Genomic DNA, 17,479 nt, shown 5'->3' with positions numbered 1-17,479 from the left:
TTGCTAGGATGAGACCGTTGAATCCTTGGATCTAAATGAAGGATACGTCTTCTTTCGTGAATCTTGATCCATGGGACTAGAAATACCCTGGGTTTTGAATGACCAACTGGGTGAAATGTCATCGTGGCTTTAGATGAACGTTTGGCTCTTGATAAACATCCAAATGCATTTCTTCCTGCTCTAAATTTGGTCCATGTCCACTAAAATGTAAAAGCGACGGGGACGACAGATATACACATATATGAGGTGCGCTGTATTAGATGCAGTGTGACTCAAACCAGGCAACCACACCTGCCACCAACTCAATTACCCAGCCTCACGATTCTTTCTATTTACCCTCGAATCCATCGTCTACAAACGTTATCACTGACATCTACTCTTTACTGCCGTTTATTCCGACGATAAACAAAAATCCCCGCCTAAAATAAAGAAACGGCCCCACATCTACAGATCACTACGTATATGAAAACAGCAACACCAAAACAACAACACTACCACCAACAATGTCCAGTCCACGCACAACGCCAATGGCAACGACACCAGCGCCCGTACCAGTCATCTACTCCGATGCCTACTTCACGAAAATGCGTGCTTTTGTTATGACTCCCGAGAGGCTAAAGCACGAGGGATACAAGTTGGAGAATCTGGGGAAAGACGAGGTTTTGGCGTTTAGGAGGTGTCGGGATTGTCATGGTTTGTCTCCCTTTTTCTCTTTTTTCTTGATTAGGCGAGTGGTAGTAAGTGGAGCTGATGCTGAGCAGGTCGAATACGGACGAGAAAGTCGGTGAAGAGGGAAGAGAAGGAGAAGGGAGATGGGGACGGCGAGGGTGAAGCGACCGGAAAGCGGAATAGACGGGGCAGGGGAAAGGAAAAAGATTCTAAGATCAATGGATCGACAGTTACGGACAGAAAGACAGATGACGCGGAGAATGACGAGGACGAGGATAAGGAGGATGGGTGTGTGCCGGTGACGACGGTGACCGTGCGAGAGGTGACCGACAAGGCGGACGAGGGCAAGACGAGCGAAGCGGCCGGAGATAAACAGGGCAAGGAAAAAGGAGGCAAGAAAACAAAAACAGCCATCTGTCAGTTTCATACTGGTCGGGTTATGAACAAGGTTCGGTTCTTATCAATCAATCTGGAATGTTTGTTTTTTCGGAACTGACGTATGTAATCTCGGATAATAGCACTTTACCTGCTGTCAAAAGCACGTTTCAACCCCCGGTTGCATCGAGAAGGATCGCCATACGCCTGTGGAATACGCAGATGGAGAATTGGAAATGGAATGGATGCTCTACACGACACCTATCATGCCAATGAAATGGTGGGATCCCCGGATGGCGGTGGCCTTGGATTGCGAAATGGGGGTATCAATCTACGGGGAGCCGGAGCTAGTGCGGATCAGCATGGTGGATTTCTTCACGGGCGAGATCCTGATAGATTCGCTGGTGTATCCGCGTGTACGGTTGCAGCATCTCAACACTCGGTACTCTGGGGTAACCCGGGAGATGCTCGAAACGGCACGGAAACGGAAGCAATGCATAGTGGGCGGGCGGGATGCGGCGCGAGCGCAGGTGTGGCGGTATGTCGGCCGGGGGACGATCGTAGTGATGCATGGGGGCCAGAGCGATATGATGGCATTACGATGGATTCATGATCAAGTGATTGATACGTTTGTGGTAGAGGGGTGGCGACGGGATGCTGCTGCTGCTGCTATGGAGGCTGCTAAGAAACAGACCGATGCGGACAAGGACACCGCCGAGCCGGAGAAGAAGGACGGAACCCCCGGCGGACGATCACTGAAGCATCTGACGGAAATGATACTGGGAATGCAGATTCAACAGGGGCGAAAAGGACATGACAGTGTGGAAGATGCGATGGCGTGCCGATGGCTGGTGGATTGGTATGTGCGAACAGGACTGGGATAGGAATACGTCAGACGAATGGCGTGCTCAAACGGGCGAATTGCTCATGTGGGGTGAAGAAGATCGGTATCAGGTATCTCCAACCAGTTACCATACTATGGATACGCTGTATTTACCTCCTGTCTGAGATTCACAATCAACAATAACGTATTCCGTACAGCGCCTCGATAGCGAACTTGTACTTCTGAAATCACATGCCATTTCTCTCAGGCTCAGTGTCTCGTGACTCTTGGCAGCCGCCTCAACCGGACCAATCAACGTAGTGGCAAAAATGACTAACACGACCCGAACAGGCGATAAGCAAGTGGGGCGTAACACCGGATTGGGAAGGAGGTTGTGTAACCAACCAATAGGAGGACACGGCGGGGAATGATTGCCGAGTCGGGAATGGCGTGATTAGCGGCTAGTGAATACGGGGATGGAGATACATATGGGGTTTATAGACAGGGTACTCGGTGAGGACAGATAGCAGTACTCTGTATAGTAGAGATATTTTAATGAGCGATTTGAGTCATTAATAGTAGATATGCATGTAGATATGCAGTAGATATGGGGATACTGGATTAGAGGCATTTTATACTGACAACCATTGGCGCCCACGCGGTTTGCCATTCGCATGCAGATGGCACAATCTGGGACCCCATACGGAGTACTACAGAGTACTCTGTTACATAGTAAACTCCTGACGATCTGACAGATGGAAGAAAAATCGAAGCAAATCACACCATTGGAGCCAAAAATGGTTCCATTGTTGCGGTCTTAATAATCTTTTTTTTTTTTTTTTTTGAACCTTCTCCACCGGTCTTTATAAGTTCGGCCTGTCCTCGGCGGAAAGTTTAACTGCCAGTCTTCTTCCACCTCTTTTTACTGCCACCTCTCCTTATCGTCTTCTACTCTACTCTCCTTCCTCTCTATCCTCCCACTGCTACTGTCCACTGTATCTATCTATCGCATACGGTGCTTGAGGTGACTCAAAATGGCCACCAAGAAACCCAACATCCTTTACATCATGGCCGACCAGATGGCGGCGCCTCTCCTGGCCTTCCACGACAAAAACTCCCCCATCAAAACTCCCAATCTCGACCGTCTCTCGGAAGAAGGTGTGACTTTTGACTCTGCCTACTGTAACTCGCCGCTATGTGCGCCTTCGCGATTCGTGATGGTGACCGGCCAGTTGCCTTCCAAGATTGGCGCCTACGACAACGCCGCCGACTTGCCAGCTGACACTCCCACCTACGCTCACTACCTCCGTCGCGAAGGATACCACACTGCGCTGGCAGGGAAAATGCACTTCTGCGGGCCGGATCAGTTGCATGGTTATGAGCAACGCTTGACCAGTGATATTTACCCGGGTGATTACGGCTGGTCCGTGAACTGGGATGAACCGGTATGTTATCAGAATCTAGAATGCAAAAAAAAAAAAAAAAAAAAAAAAAAAAAAAAAAAAAAAAAAAGATTAGTGCTGACAGTCGCAGAAAATCCGCCCCGATTGGTACCACAACATGTCCTCCGTTATGGAGGCGGGTCCTGTCGTTCGCACCAACCAGCTCGATTTCGACGAGGAGGTGATCTACAAATCCCAGCAATATCTGTACAACCACGTCCGCCAGCGGACGGAACAGCCGTTCTGTCTCACCGTCTCCATGACCCATCCGCATGACCCTTATGCCATGACAAAGGAATTCTGGGATCTCTACGAGAATGTGGACATTCCGCTGCCCGAGACCCCCGCTTTTGACCAGGATCAGCAGGATCCTCACTCGCAGCGTGTGCTGCAGTGCATCGACCTGTGGGGTAAAGAGATGCCCGAAGAGCGTATCAAGGCCGCTCGTCGTGCATACTACGCTGCTTGCACTTACGTTGATACCAACGTTGGCAAGTTGCTCAAGGTTCTAGACGATTGCGGTCTGAGCGATGACACTATCATTGTCTTCACCGGTGACCACGGTGACATGCTTGGCGAGCGCGGTTTGTGGTACAAGATGACCTGGTTCGAGAACTCCGCTCGTGTGCCTTTCATTGTGCACTACCCCAAGCAGTTTGCTCCTAAGCGCGTGTCGCAGAATGTCTCCACTATGGATCTTCTACCGACATTTGTTGATTTTGTCGGTGGAGAGCTTGTGCACGAGCTGCCATTGGACGGTGTCTCGTTGCTACCTCATCTTACTGATGATCACAGTGGTCCCAAGACCGACACCGTGCTTGGCGAATACATGGGTGAGGGTACACAGTCGCCTGTCGTGATGATCCGTCGCGGCCGGTGGAAGTTCGTGTACTCCCTGATCGACCCTCCCATGCTCTTCGACCTGGAATCCGACCCCCACGAGAAGGTCAACTTGGTGGCCGGTATGACTGAGCCATCCATCACCCCCAAGCTCGCTAAACTCGCTGAACCTGCGGCAGCTGCGCTTCCCACACCCGACGAGCCACCTCACATCTCTCCGATTCCTCAGCGCAACATTTCCTCCTTCCCATTCCCGTCTCCACCACGCACTCCCAGTCCCGCCAAGCTTCCCGGGCCGCTGCCCGACACCACAGACCCAGCCAGGCTGCTTGCCTACTTCAGCGAAGAAACACACGCCCGCTGGGACCTGGCGAAGATCAGGGAGGATGTGCTGCGCTCCCAGCGTCGTCGGCGTCTGGTGTACTCCGCGCTCCTCAAGGGCACACCATCCATCTGGGACTACGAGCCGCGTGTAGACCCCAGCACAACCTACATCCGGAACCAGGGCCAAGGAGCTCTTGACGATGTGGAGTTGATTTCGCGGTGGCCCCGAGTGTTGCAGCAGGCTGCTAACGCTATGGGGGCTGCTGTTTAACCTGAAAAGGTTAAAAGAATTGCGTTGTTGATTTGTCATCCAGCTATCTTTGCGTTGCTAGCGAGCATTTATGGGGATATTAATGAGTTAATACGGATTGTACTTTGTATGTTAGTGTACGGTATTTGAGACCACTCGGAATGTATACAACACAACTTTTTATCTTGATCGTAATCTCTTATAGACATGTGCTATGAAACTACCCAGAGACTCAACCCGCGGAACCGTTCCTTTCTTTCCGCAGATTCAATGCAGTGCCGAGATGTCCGTCTATTCTCAACCCTGACAGGCCCAGCAGCCGATGAACCTTATCAAGATAACAGTTCCTGTATTTCCCCTCATGTAGCCGAGCCCCCGCATACTTGTGCCCTGAAAGCTATAAAGACATCGCAATGCTCAATCTCTAATACTCAATTCATATGCAATATCCTATACACAAAGGTCACCATGACAATCCGATCGACCCCCGCCGCCACAATTTCCTCCATAACCAACGAGGATATCAAATCCGCCATAGATGCAGCAATCAACATCTTAGGCCCCTCCCTCCGTGCCCTAAACCACCAAATCTACTCGAACCCCGAAACAGCATACACGGAATACTTCGCCCACGACACTATCTGCACCTTCCTTGAATCCCTCAACTCCCCCACCAACCCCATTTCAACCATCTTCCCAGAGATAAAAATAACGCGTCACGCCTACAACCTAGAAACCTCGTTCGAAGCCATCGCCGGTACCGGCGGGCGTATGGTGAATTTCAACGCGGAATACGATGCACTACCGGGAATTGGACATGCGTGCGGACACAATTTAATTACCACTAGTAGCGTGGCTGGGTTTCTGGGACTTGCCGCGCTAGTTAAGAAGTTCGGGGGCGAGGGTCGTGTGCAGTTGTTAGGGACGCCGGCGGAGGAGAATGGGGGTGGGAAGGCGAGGTTGGTGGAGGAGGGTGCGTATAAGCATGTTGATGTTTCGTTGATGGCGTATGGCCCCTTTCCTTTCATTTGCCAAACACCCAAAAACCAGCGATACTAACGAGATAGGGTCCAGTCATCCCGGCCCAAAAGACCTCTACCCAGGCATAACATCAGATGGAATAGCAGGCCCCCTGATGAACGCCCGCAAAGAACTGCATGTAACATACACAGGCGTCACCGCGCACGCCGGTGGAAACCCCTGGGACGGGGTCAACGCTCTCGACGCGCTGGTTTGCGCTTACAACAACGTGTCTGTGCTGCGGCAGCAGATTAAGCCCGATGAACGCATACATTGTGCATTTTTGGAGACACCGAGTACGGCAAACGTGGTTCCTGGACGGACGAGGGCTTACTGGCAGGTTAGGAGTCCTAGTTTGAGGGGATTGGAGGGGCTTATGAGGAGGGTTAGGGGGTGTGTTGAGGCGGGGGCGGGGGCTACGGGGTGCGAGGTTGAGATTGTTGAGTATGTCCTTTTCCAATCTCATCTGGTTATAAGCACCATATGATACAGCATGCTAACACCGCACAGAAAAGAACTCTATGCCGACATAAAAAACAATTCCCCCCTCTGCACCCTCTACAAAACCCACATGACATCCTACAACCGCTCCATACTGCACTCACACCCCTCAAACAAAGTCCTAACTGGCTCCTCTGACATCGGGAACGTAAGCTACGTCGTGCCGACGCTGCACGCCATGTTCGCGATTCCGGCGGACGAGGGCGTGTTTATGCATCATCCGAGGTTTGCAGAGGCGGCGGGGACGGAGGGCGCGTTTGGGGAGGCGGTTGTTGTGGGGAGGGTGCTTGGGTTGGTGGGGTGGGGGGTTTTGGTTGATGGGGAGGTGTTTGGGGGTGTTAAGAGGGAGTGGGAGAAGGTGGTGAGGGAGTGAGGATGGGTGTTGAAGAGAAGTTGTAAATGTGCTGGATTGGGAATACTAGATAGTATGCAATGGATATATTGGAACACTAAGTTAGAGCACATAGACACAACATGATGGTGTAGACAATGGAAAAAAAAAATTCATCCATTGCAATTGACACTGGTGCTCAAGCTTGTTCATAAAAAAAGGCGTGGTTACATGTAATACATAGCCACGGCCATGCTTTTCTCTTTTACAGAAATTTTATCTTGGGCTCTAACAGTGGCCTTGGCCAGTCAGGGTAGAAGGTCCTGCGTAAATATAATTAACCGGAATGGATGACGGTTTGCCGGGAGCGTTTCGAATGTTGGACGTTTCGGAGGTTGGGATTGATAAGATGTAGATTTGATATTATGATATCATTACCCTTTCAGGTATAATTCTCATCTCCACTGACAGTCTTTCGTAAGTCATGGAAGAGCAAGGCGAGTTGATTGACGATATGACATCCGTTGTTTAGGGCAGGCCATCCAACGTGTATGGAATGTGACTCTAGCTTGTTTTGCTACCGTTGGCTTGCGGATCACCACTATAGAATCTAGAGCTGCATACTTCGGACATTTAGTCTCAGAATTCATCGTAGTCATAACTTCCAACAAGCTCTCGAAGCAAGCAAGGATACTGATTCAAGCTGATGAGGTGACGTACGCACTCACTCGGTCAGCGGTAGATTGACTTAATTCTTCATCTCGCAGTCAACTAATATGTTGCACGAGTTGGAAATGTCACGATATAGCCTGTTAAACAGACCGCAGAGCCCCACAAAAGGTGACACAAATGTCGCCTTTCTGGATGGCAACGATGAAGATGAAGGATATACATTGGAGGAAAGAGATATCCAGAAGCTATTCTATCCACGGCATCTAACTGTAGTTCTTGTTCGTTTTCGATTGTATTGTGCTATATCGTCCTTGGAGCCGGGATATTGCTGCGGTACAAAAATAACTATGTACCAGATTATGTCCCTAGTGGGTTGCATATCACACACAATTGATGACAGAAAGCTAATCACAACAGCCCCCCTCCAAAATGATATCCACTACAAAACAGATACCCTAGCGACCGACGGGCATGAATTCGGTCCCCCATCACCCGAGCTCGACGCCGCATGGTCTGATATGCTGCAGTGTGGGTGCTTTCCCTGGCCATAAACAATAAAGCACGAGCTAATAAGTATCTAGACTCCAACATCCGCCTATCCAAAAATGAACTAAGCGATGGCTACCATGAAAACCCAGCTCTAGCAGAACTAAGTGATGTATCAGGTATATACGGCTCAATTGCGGTCTTCCATTCCGTGCACTGCATCAAACGGCTGCGGTACCTTTTGTACACGGATCATTATCATGCTAACGCGACGGAACGAGAGATGTTTGAGTTGAAAAGGCATGGCGGTGCGTGTCATTTACTTGTTCTATGTGTATAAATGAGGACTGATATGAAATCCAGAGCACTGCCTAAGCTACCTCCTCCAATCCGCAAAATGCAACGCAGACCTAACCGTCTTCCCCATGCAATGGGGTGAAAAGTACCCTTCCCCTCCTCTTTACACCTCATACATAAAAACTCACTAAAGCAGAACCTGCATACCCTTCGGGATCGACCAAAGCTATCACCAGTGCAAGGACTGGGACCAGATCCAGGACTGGGCTAGAGAGCGGGGTTTTGATATCTATGAGCCTGGGTTGCTCGTTCATCCGGATTATGGTGAGTTTAGTTCGTTAAGGAAGGGATCTAAGTTGTTGCTGATTGGGCTTTCTGAATAGGGTGGGCGTATTCGGATGGGCTGAATTGGGTTACAGGGGTGTCGGTTGGGGATAAGTTGCTTGCTGATAAGGTGGATGATGGTCATTAGAGTCGAATGACAATTAACATTTCCTTTTTTCCATGGATCATGGCGCCTGAAAGAGAAGAGTTGTCATCAAGGTTGTACGTAGTACGCAAAACCAAACACCATGGAAGAAATAACTTCTGACCTAGGGTCACAAGAAATTGGACAGCGATTGTTCACGGACTTCATATGTCAGTAACACCTCTCAGCGACTCCCCTTTTCCATCTAATCCAATCAAATACACAAATGGATCAATGAAAGCCACTTTGCTGGCTCTGGCTCGATTAGTGCAATTTGACATCCAGCATTATCCTCGTCGGCTAATGAATTAATGTCTCCGTAGTTGGAGATACCATGTGGGATGAAAGTTCTGCCTACTGCTCTTGAATCGCCAAATACATGAAACCTGCACATCAATGTACTTGGTCTTCTACAAGTACGTAGAAGTAGCACAAAATGGTCTTTCCACAGCCTCCCTCAATATATTGCTTTTTGACGAGACGCGGGTGCAGGCTCCTTGCTCTTATTGGTTGGCTTCTCACGCCAACAGATAGTAGGATGTCTTAATGGGAAACAGATAAGAATAGAGCGCCAGGACTCAAAATTCGCGGCAGAGTCCGGGTTGGGTTGGAATGCTGGATCCGGCCTCGTGCGTGCCTCCCGCTGCACCTTTGGGCAGGGGCCACTGCCCGAAGAACGTTGGTTGCCTCCCGACCACCCATTTTGGTGGGCAGTCATTCTCGTTGTTGTTCTTCGTGCCAATACACTCTCTATTGAGAAAAGTGGCAGACAGGTGGATATGATTGACAGGAAAGACCTAATATCGGGATTAATGCATGGCATTAACCCCAAGATATTTTTATTTGTATCGCTGACACTTAACATCAATTAGCGCTTCATTGCAGGTCTAGAGCCAAGAAATGCAGTATTTGTATTCATTTGAAGACTTATGTCTAAGGTCACTTGTAGGAAGAAGAGATCAATGTAAACAAAAACAACGGACGATGAGGCTGACTATTTAAGGAAGGATGCACAGGTTGTTTCAAAGCAGTTGAATCAGTTTCGGCCAGTCTTTCGTTGCTCATCTGCATATTTGGCACCCCGTACTGCTGTCAAGTATCAACATGCGAAAAGACTGCGACACTCTCCTGTCTGCAGCCACTGAGTCACGGAATGCGTAAATCTCACTTGCATCACCCTAACCAACCGGAATCTCACCCAAAGGAAACCTAACAAACGTAGTCTCCGGCAACATAAGCCCCGAAGCTCCCGCATAAAACGCGAAAAACGCACAAATAACTGTAAACGCGCCACCAGCCTTATTAGTCCTCAAACTAGCAGTAGGATGCTCCGTAGCCAAAAAGTTCGCCAAACTAAGGAAGAAAAATGCCAGCGTCAAGAAGAAAAACACCAATAGGATCGCTGCGTTCGTTCGTAAAGCCGCAATAAAGAATAACAGTGTCAGGAAACACCAAAGTATCAGGAATATGCCTAGAGCAAAAGTGTATGCCCTCTGGTCACCTTTATAGGCTGCTTCGATACCGAGGTAGGGCAGGAGGAACATGGCGTAGCTGAGCCAGAAGGCGCCGTAGGAGCAGTGGACTGTTGAACCGAAGGTATTTCCGACACGGAACTCGAGAATTCCTGCGATTAACTGGGCTGTGCCGCCAAAGAAGACGGCGAGACCAAAGATTGCTTGGTTAGGACCGACGTCTCCTTGAGGATTGGAATGTGGGAGTCTATTCAATTAGCACAGTCCCTACCAATGATGAGCTATATACAAGAAGGAAAACGCACCCAGCCCCACACTCATACAGTCCCAGCGCAAAAGTCGTAAGCGCGAAAGAAAGCAAACCCAATGGACCGGGGTTGCCTAATTTCATATACTGAGGCGTCGGAACCTGCGACACCAGCGCTCCATGGCGGGAAGTCTGGGTGGGATGCAGATTCGCGGGGCCATACTGCTGCTGGCCTCTAGTCTGCTCTTTCCATTCGGGTGATGCTTGGCCATCTGGGCCTGGAGGGGTGTTGGTTGACGGTGGAGGGATGTTGGGTGGAGTGGAGGGACCTGGATTCTCGGCCATTGTGTACGGAGCGCCGGTGTTTTTGCGCAATTTATATTGTAGTAATTGGAAATGGGGATAGCCAAGTATACTTAAATATGACAGAAGTATACTATGTCATATCCATGCTCCTGGTCTGATATCATCATACCCTCAGCAATTGTTTTACCCCAACTCTGTGTTAGGCCATGCATTTCAGTGGCTCTGGCCGGAGCACCATGAACCAATGGCTTTCTTTTGTTTGCCGAGCTATTCCCCAAATTTCCAAGCAACAGGTTTAGAATATGTAGATCGACTTGGCTTGGCCCAGCGCAGCGGAACATGCGGAATGGTACGGAAGTATAACTGACAGCGGCGTTGACAGGTGATAGGAGATGATACGGTTATTAGAAGTCAACGGCTATGCCCAGAGATAATCTGCTCTGCACAACTGTAGAGATCCATTGCATCCTTTATACTCCATAAATTTTCTCTGCGAACATAAGCACTCTACCCCTCAACAACCATCGTCGCTGCAGCCCCAATCCCGTCCCCTTTCCCCTTCCCTAGTATCTCCCGGTACCCTTCACCCACGGGTCCACAATCATCGTCACGTACCACAAACATCCTCACCCGAACACTCTCCGCTCCCTGGCCCCCCAGCGCGTGAACGGCTTTGATACACTCATTCAGCGCTACACGTGTTTGCTGTCGCGCATCTCCGAGGTAGAGGATTTGAGGTGCAGTGGGTGAAGATTTGGGATCGACTGCTGTAGTTCCGGAGACGAAGATCTGGGAGCCGTGCCGGACAGCGCGGTAGTACCTGATTTTATCTTCGAAGGGGGAGGTTGTTGCGTAGAATTGTCTTGAGGGTGGCATTTTGTTTCCAAATAAGTAGGCTTCAAGAAATGGGGTACCGTCTTTAAGTAGTCGTTGGAAGATGATAGTGAGTCATTCTGATTTTTTTGCGGTGCTTATGCGCCAATCCAATTTGGTTCACCAGCCGCCATGGGTGATTTAGTACGAATGTAGGTAACATGCAACAATCTATCATGTATTGGTTGCTAGTGTTTAAAGACGATATTCTTTTCGCGTTCCAAACCATTGAAGACCCTGTTTTCCACGCCCTATCGTCTATGGCATGCGCCTTGTAGAATATTGGATCAATTTTGACAGCAGCAATCTACCCTTTAAGCCCTCAATAGAGGGTCTGAGGTGTGTCGTGTGAAAATTATTGACGAATAAGCCGCAAACTCCTGTTTGAGTGGGTTGGTGGTAGATATGTAGTACATACCCAAGACTCTTCTGGGGAAGCTTAGTTCCTAATAATTCAATTCATGCAGGGAAAAAGATTCTCTATCCTCGACCACAGCACTAAGCTCATTATATTCTCAGTGATGCAAGTACATATGTCTTATGAAGCAAACGAGGCAAAACTCAGCATGCTCGGAATGCCGTCAATATATGGTTCCTCGCTTTGCGGGACGTGAGGAAATATCAGTTACAACTACAACTTCACCCCTAAGACTTGATTCATCTATTATCATTGACATTTGAGAGAGAGATAAGACAATCAAGAGCACCCCTTCACCATCGTATGCCGCCATACAAAAGATCACATAGACATAGTAATGTCCTCCGCATGACTATCATTCCTGTTGTGATCACTACCTTTGTTTGCGCAAAGTCTTCCTCAAGCCTGGATTGCCAGTCCCAGTCAATCTAGTCACTGAAACCCTTGATGTGACGGTTGGCTCGTGCCATCGCAGGAGTGGTGAAACATGGTTGTCCAAGCCGAGTTCAAGTGATTTCTAAGACTGCCCGTAGCGGGCTCTCTGGCCAAAGTCTGCATCTGTACAATCGACAAAGACGACGCTCGTTCGTTCTGTAGCAGAGCACGATTCAATAACCAATCCCCATTAAAGGCTCACCAAAGATTACAACATTGATGAGGTATGGGCTATATGAACAGAAGTAGCTGTTTGTAGGAAAGAGACTTTAAAGATTAATCCACATCCTGGAGTGGGCGGTCATCTTGTAAGGGATGAGTTCACTGCAATGAAAACAATACAGTTGATTGCATACCAAAAGATGCTATAATATCTCTGTCCAGCAAGCTTGCCAGTCCTATCCAGTGCAGTACTGTACAGTGTAAAGTAGTAATGCAATATATTTGACTATAATGACTTTATACTCGACTGGCCCGTATCAGGCCACTCAATCAACTTTGACAGAACTGCACAAATTAGCCTCTATGCACAATTGCCAAATCAGGGAGGGGGAAAGAGAGCACTTACCTATATATCCTCTTAACAAAAGCATAAGCCGTCAAAAACCCAACAGTCCCCGTCAACAGCCCATAAACCGCACACGCCAAGAAACTATAACTGAAAAACAACAACCCAGACACGAACCCTGTTACATTCAACTTGAACATGTAATACCAGATGCAGTACGCAAAGATCCAGAACGCACTACTACCTCCGGTCAAGAAACTCTGCCACCACCAGTGGTGGTTTTCAGCACAGAGCTGGGAATACGTGGCGATGATGGTTACTTCGGCAACTGTGACCAGGAGGATGAGGGAGACGGAGCTTAGGAAGCCGAAGACGTAGTAGTAGCCGGATTTGTCTTGCCAGAGGTTGCGGAAGAGGAAGAGGAGCTCGATGAAGAGGACGGCGAAGGGAATTAGGCCTGTTAGGAGGGTACCAGAGACACTGCGCAGGTACCAGGGTTGGATGGGGACTTGGCGCGCGATTGAGGTGGTTTTGGTTGGGTGTTCCCAGACTGAGGCGCGGACATAGCCTAGCCAGTTGCCGAGGTATACTAATGGGACCTGAATGAGGAGCCACAGGGCGACTAGGCTGACTAGTGTGCCGAATGGAATGGCTGTGCTTGATGCTTGAGCCCAGGTGAACAGATTTAGAATGAAGATGAGGGAAAAGGCCAACCCCGGGAAGAGAAGCGCAGTCTAACAGGTTAGTGGAGAACAGGACAATAAAATGGGTAACAACGTACAATCAAAGTGTTCCTGCGCCAGTTCGAACCGCCAAACGTTTTGTACAGTCTGCCAGAAAAGTATCCGGAGAAGAGACCCGCGAACACAAACAAACCCATACCGACACTGACAAATCCACCCCGGAAGCTAGGGTTCAAGATACCCAGACAGCTTAGAATAAGCAATCCCGAGATCACAAAGAAAAGCTGCATTCCAGATCCAACGAGAGGTGCAAGCAGTCCACTGTACTCCGGCACACGGAAAACATCCCCATGAAGGAGTTTCCACCCGCTCACATCCTCGATAGATTCGTCATCATCAGAACCAGCATCAGCGTCTCGTTCAACATCCGCTCCTTGCTCCAACACTCCTTCGCCCTGTTTGCCCTTGGAACTACCAAGTTTGATCTTCGTGTCGTCCATTGCACCATCTCCACGGCCCTTGATATCGCCCTGGATGGTCCGACTCCAAATCACATACACCGCAACACCAAGGACACCAGAGATAGTCAACGAGTTGAGAATGGCCAGCCAATGGGTTGTCGAGCCTTCTTCCTGGTTGTTGAAATAGAGCTCCCACCGATTGTTCCAGTCGACGCCGTTCTCTTCCCTGAAGTAGACCGAGTAGGTATAAGGAATCTTCAGCGTCGCACCGTCTTCCAAATCTTCATCGTATTCGGGAAGATACGACGATCCGGGATACTTCGCCTTCAATTTCTCCAGGTTTGGCGGAATATTCAATTCGAATCCGGCGTGTGAATCATGGACTTGCTTCGGACACCCACCCTCCTCATGATCGGCAGCCGTGATACTCTTCGGATACACCTCGAACCCAACAATAACTTTCCCCTGCCCATCAGGAGCCTGTCTCCAACGGATCACAATAGTAACATGGTTATTCAGGAAATATCTGCGCTTCCCATCCTCAGGCGAAATCTCCTGGTACCCAAGTTTAAACCCGGTGGAATAGTACTTGCGACTCCGATCGACAGTAACAAAGCTCGTAGCTCCAGGCAAGTTGTCCACTATCCATTCCGCGACATATCCATCCTTGATAAGCTCACGGCCCCATTGGACGTCTTTCCGTCCGACTTCCTGGGTGCAGAGCGGTTGGCATTCGACGTTTTTGCCCATTTCCAGTTCGAAGTCAGACGTCATAATCCGGTCTCCGCGTAAAATTTCGCCCAGGTTCAACGAGAGACTCTGTCCAGAGCCGAAGGGGGAGCCGCCGTGAGTGCGCCCACTCGGGGGACAGACGAAAGGGAGATCGAAGTAGGCATATTGCAGCTGCGTAAAGTCGGAGAAAATCTTGTTCACGAGGAGTGGAATGCTGTCGCCGTCGTTATACCGATTAATCGAGTAGCCTACAGCACAGAAAAAGACGTCGTTAGTCGAGTGGTGCCGCGATACGACTGGTGCAGGGCGAGGTAAGCTTACCGGGGATGTAGAATGCGCGGCAGTAAGAGACAAGCAGCAGCCACAGCATCCACTGCCAAGGATGCAGGAAGCATCTCAACGCCATCATGTATGTAGCGGAAGGGGGAAGAGTCTACCCACGCTACAGAAAGAAACACTCATGCGCGGATGGGTGGTTTGCAATGACGAAGTTGGTTCGACGTGGCGGAATCCGAGACAAGGACGATCAGTACGCGGCCTTCTCAGGGAGCTGCACCATTGATTGGAGATAGCTATAGGTCTGATATAGTGCAATATAGTCGGGTTTATTGAGAAAAGAGCTCTTAATTCAATGAGAAAAAAATGGACCAAGATCAAGATCAACGGAGAATGATTGTCGAAGCACAGTCGAAGAAATGCCGATCGCACCGGGTCCAGAATGCGACAATCCGATTAACACATCCAGAACGAGTGGAATCGGCAACCGAGTGCCTAGAAATGTAGGATATACGACCAACGGAGTATCCTAAAGTAGTTGTAAAAAGAAAAGAAGCAGAATGCGGCTTGTTGTTAAATATATCTTCCGCTTGCGGGTTCGGATAGGCCCATTCCAGTCTCAGGTTGAGTATTGACTTTAGGGCAGTCTACAGTGCACAAAAATGTATGGAAAGTGTAGTATTATTCGTACACAATTGCTATTGTTCTCAACTACCTCATTAATCGAGGAGTACAGACGGGGGGAAAACACCAACTCAACTAGTTCACAGGAAGGGTAATAGAAATAACACCGCCAAACTGAGGTAATAAGATGCAGCATGAAGGGAATCACAGTACGCTTACGAAGGGTTGCTCAACAAATATTCCACAGCTCCCTGGACGCTTCCACCTGCGCGGCGCAGGGCCTCCACGTTTCTCTCAAATTCAAAGAAACCCATCTCATTCAGTTGATGAAGCTGTTGCTCATATCGCTCCTCAGGTGGCCGGTTGTCCGGGGGTGCAGCAGCAGCAGCACCACCGAACCCGCCGCCTCCCAATAGAGCCGCCAAGGAATTGAGGTCCGGGCCACCGGCCCCTCCTTGTCCTCCTTGTCCTCCCATTGCTTGCATCATCTGCGACATCATAGCTGGATCTCGAAGGAAAGGATTCTGTTGGGGGTTAAATGGGTTAATGCCACCCTGGCCTTGCACTCCTCCAAACATGGCTGGGTTCAGGAGACTGAACGGGTTCTGTGCGTTCTGTTGGTTCTGTCCTTCTCCGGTAGTGGTGTCACCCGCAGAGGCACTTTCTGTTGCTCCCTGATCAGACGCCGGCCGGTCACCGCCTGCTGTCGTCGCTCCCGCAGAAGGGTTCGCGCCCATGTTTGGATTACCGCCAAAGAGAGCCGCAAAAGGATTTCCTGCACCCAGACCGGCGGGCATGAAGGGGTTGAAAGCAGGCGGAGGCGCAGCACCGTTGTTCTGTGTGCCTTCGGGTCCCCGGTTCTCTTCCGGCGTTGTGTTGGTGACACCTGGAGCGGGGAACGCGCCACCACCACCGCCGGGTCTGCCAAGTCCAAGCGATCTCTGCATCTGCATCATCTGACGAATTGATCCCGGATCGGTTAACATGCGGCGGAATTCGGGACTCTGCATCATCTGGCGAGCACCAGGACCCATATCACGTAGCATGGGATTTTGCTGAATCATCATATCGATCATTGCAGGGTTTTGAAGGGCTTCGTTGAGGGAGGACTGGACCTGGGGGTTTTCGAGCATGTTAAGCATGCTGTCTTCATCCGGAGGAGGGCCCATCTGTTGACAGTGGTTAGCATATAGACTATCATCAAAGAATATCAGTGAAGACACACCCCGCCATCAGGGCCAAACATCCCAGCACCAGGCAATTGTGCAAAGCCAGCATATCTAGCGCCTGTTAAGCCGGCCAGAGGATTGTTTCCTGTACCAGCTGCGAGATTTGTGGGAACACCAGCAGCAGTCGACGCAGCAGCAGCATCAGTTGGCGCAGATGTTGACGCGCTTGGTGCGGGAGGGTTTTGGCGTTGGTTACTGGCTGCGCTCTTCACCATGTGAACAGTGTGGCCTTCCTTGATCTTGTAGGTGGCCAGTGTCTCATTGTCCTTGAGCACTCGGCCGGAATAGATTAAGCGCTGACGATCCGCCGGGGTATCCGCATATTCTGAAGTTGACAGCTTTTCTTTCAACTGAGAAACTAGTGTCGAGAGAGGGAGAGTGAGTGTGTATTTAGCTTCAGAAGCCTTGATGTGGAAAGTGACGGGCGTCTCGTCTGCGGTTGCGCTGTCATCAGCCATGATGCGGGGCGAGGTCAGTGGGGTAGGCGATAGACTGCGAGCAAAGTGAGATTTAGATGAGAATAATAATGTCTTGAAGAGAACAAAGTAGAGATAGCAGTATCCACAGATTGACAATCGGTCGATGTGAGAAGGAGGAATGACGCTGTTCCCCGGTTTCTCTCATCCAGTCATCTACAGAAGGTGGCAGAATCCCATCGTCCGCCTTTGCGGTGGGCGCAGTGGCCATTAGTGCAGTTTGGTGCAAACGGTGCAAAC

At 49.7% G+C, this 17,479-nt stretch overlaps 8 protein-coding genes across 8 annotated transcripts; 4 read left to right on the top strand and 4 right to left on the bottom strand.

Annotated features, from left to right (window-relative positions):
- The first annotated feature begins 373 nt into the window (after positions 1-373).
- EURHEDRAFT_410149 (putative RNA exonuclease) lies at positions 374-2,088 on the top strand. Its single transcript, XM_040781296.1, has 3 exons — positions 374-693; positions 762-1,117; positions 1,188-2,088. The coding sequence occupies exons 1-3, from the start codon at positions 504-506 to the stop codon at positions 1,926-1,928; spliced, it is 1,287 nt and encodes a 428-aa protein (XP_040640798.1). The 5' UTR covers positions 374-503; the 3' UTR covers positions 1,929-2,088.
- Positions 2,089-2,901: 813 nt separating this feature from the next.
- On the top strand, positions 2,902-4,744 carry EURHEDRAFT_375707 (putative choline sulfatase; the record flags this gene model as incomplete). Its single annotated transcript, XM_040778771.1, has 2 exons — positions 2,902-3,312; positions 3,401-4,744. The coding sequence occupies 2 exons, from the start codon at positions 2,902-2,904 to the stop codon at positions 4,742-4,744; spliced, it is 1,755 nt and encodes a 584-aa protein (XP_040640797.1).
- Positions 4,745-5,178: 434 nt separating this feature from the next.
- On the top strand, positions 5,179-6,705 carry EURHEDRAFT_410146 (M20 family metallopeptidase). Its single transcript, XM_040781295.1, has 3 exons — positions 5,179-5,730; positions 5,798-6,187; positions 6,254-6,705. The coding sequence occupies exons 1-3, from the start codon at positions 5,192-5,194 to the stop codon at positions 6,615-6,617; spliced, it is 1,293 nt and encodes a 430-aa protein (XP_040640796.1). The 5' UTR covers positions 5,179-5,191; the 3' UTR covers positions 6,618-6,705.
- A 646-nt stretch (positions 6,706-7,351) lies between these two features.
- Positions 7,352-8,502, top strand: EURHEDRAFT_513707 (oxidase ustYa family protein; the record flags this gene model as incomplete). The annotated part of the gene is made up of 7 exons (XM_040786196.1): positions 7,352-7,529; positions 7,565-7,615; positions 7,665-7,775; positions 7,829-8,041; positions 8,097-8,175; positions 8,227-8,354; positions 8,414-8,502. The coding sequence occupies 7 exons, from the start codon at positions 7,352-7,354 to the stop codon at positions 8,500-8,502; spliced, it is 849 nt and encodes a 282-aa protein (XP_040640795.1).
- An 889-nt stretch (positions 8,503-9,391) lies between these two features.
- EURHEDRAFT_474290 (acetate uptake transporter family protein) lies at positions 9,392-10,401 on the bottom strand. Its single transcript, XM_040785381.1, has 2 exons — positions 10,277-10,401; positions 9,392-10,218 (listed from the first exon to the last, which is right to left on the bottom strand). The coding sequence occupies exons 1-2, from the start codon at positions 10,360-10,362 to the stop codon at positions 9,678-9,680; spliced, it is 627 nt and encodes a 208-aa protein (XP_040640794.1). The 5' UTR covers positions 10,363-10,401; the 3' UTR covers positions 9,392-9,677.
- Positions 10,402-11,031: 630 nt separating this feature from the next.
- On the bottom strand, positions 11,032-11,400 carry EURHEDRAFT_400872 (YjgH family protein; the record flags this gene model as incomplete). The annotated part of the gene is made up of 1 exon (XM_040780041.1): positions 11,032-11,400. The coding sequence occupies one exon, from the start codon at positions 11,398-11,400 to the stop codon at positions 11,032-11,034; it is 369 nt and encodes a 122-aa protein (XP_040640793.1).
- Positions 11,401-12,814: 1,414 nt separating this feature from the next.
- Positions 12,815-15,040, bottom strand: EURHEDRAFT_451739 (transmembrane 9 family protein; the record flags this gene model as incomplete). Its single annotated transcript, XM_040783971.1, has 3 exons — positions 12,815-13,492; positions 13,540-14,882; positions 14,956-15,040. The coding sequence occupies 3 exons, from the start codon at positions 15,038-15,040 to the stop codon at positions 12,815-12,817; spliced, it is 2,106 nt and encodes a 701-aa protein (XP_040640792.1).
- Positions 15,041-15,573: 533 nt separating this feature from the next.
- EURHEDRAFT_410143 (ubiquitin domain-containing protein DSK2) lies at positions 15,574-17,385 on the bottom strand. The gene is made up of 2 exons (XM_040781294.1): positions 16,760-17,385; positions 15,574-16,703 (listed from the first exon to the last, which is right to left on the bottom strand). Exons 1-2 carry the CDS (start codon positions 17,219-17,221, stop codon positions 15,750-15,752), a joined length of 1,416 nt encoding a protein of 471 aa, XP_040640791.1. The 5' UTR covers positions 17,222-17,385; the 3' UTR covers positions 15,574-15,749.
- Between the last annotated feature and the right edge of the window lie 94 nt (positions 17,386-17,479).

This window comes from Aspergillus ruber, assembly GCF_000600275.1.
Source record: "Aspergillus ruber CBS 135680 unplaced genomic scaffold scaffold00006, whole genome shotgun sequence".
In the NCBI taxonomy this organism is placed as follows: Eukaryota; Fungi; Ascomycota; class Eurotiomycetes; order Eurotiales; family Aspergillaceae; genus Aspergillus; species Aspergillus ruber.
This window is presented reverse-complemented; position numbering and strand designations above follow the sequence as displayed.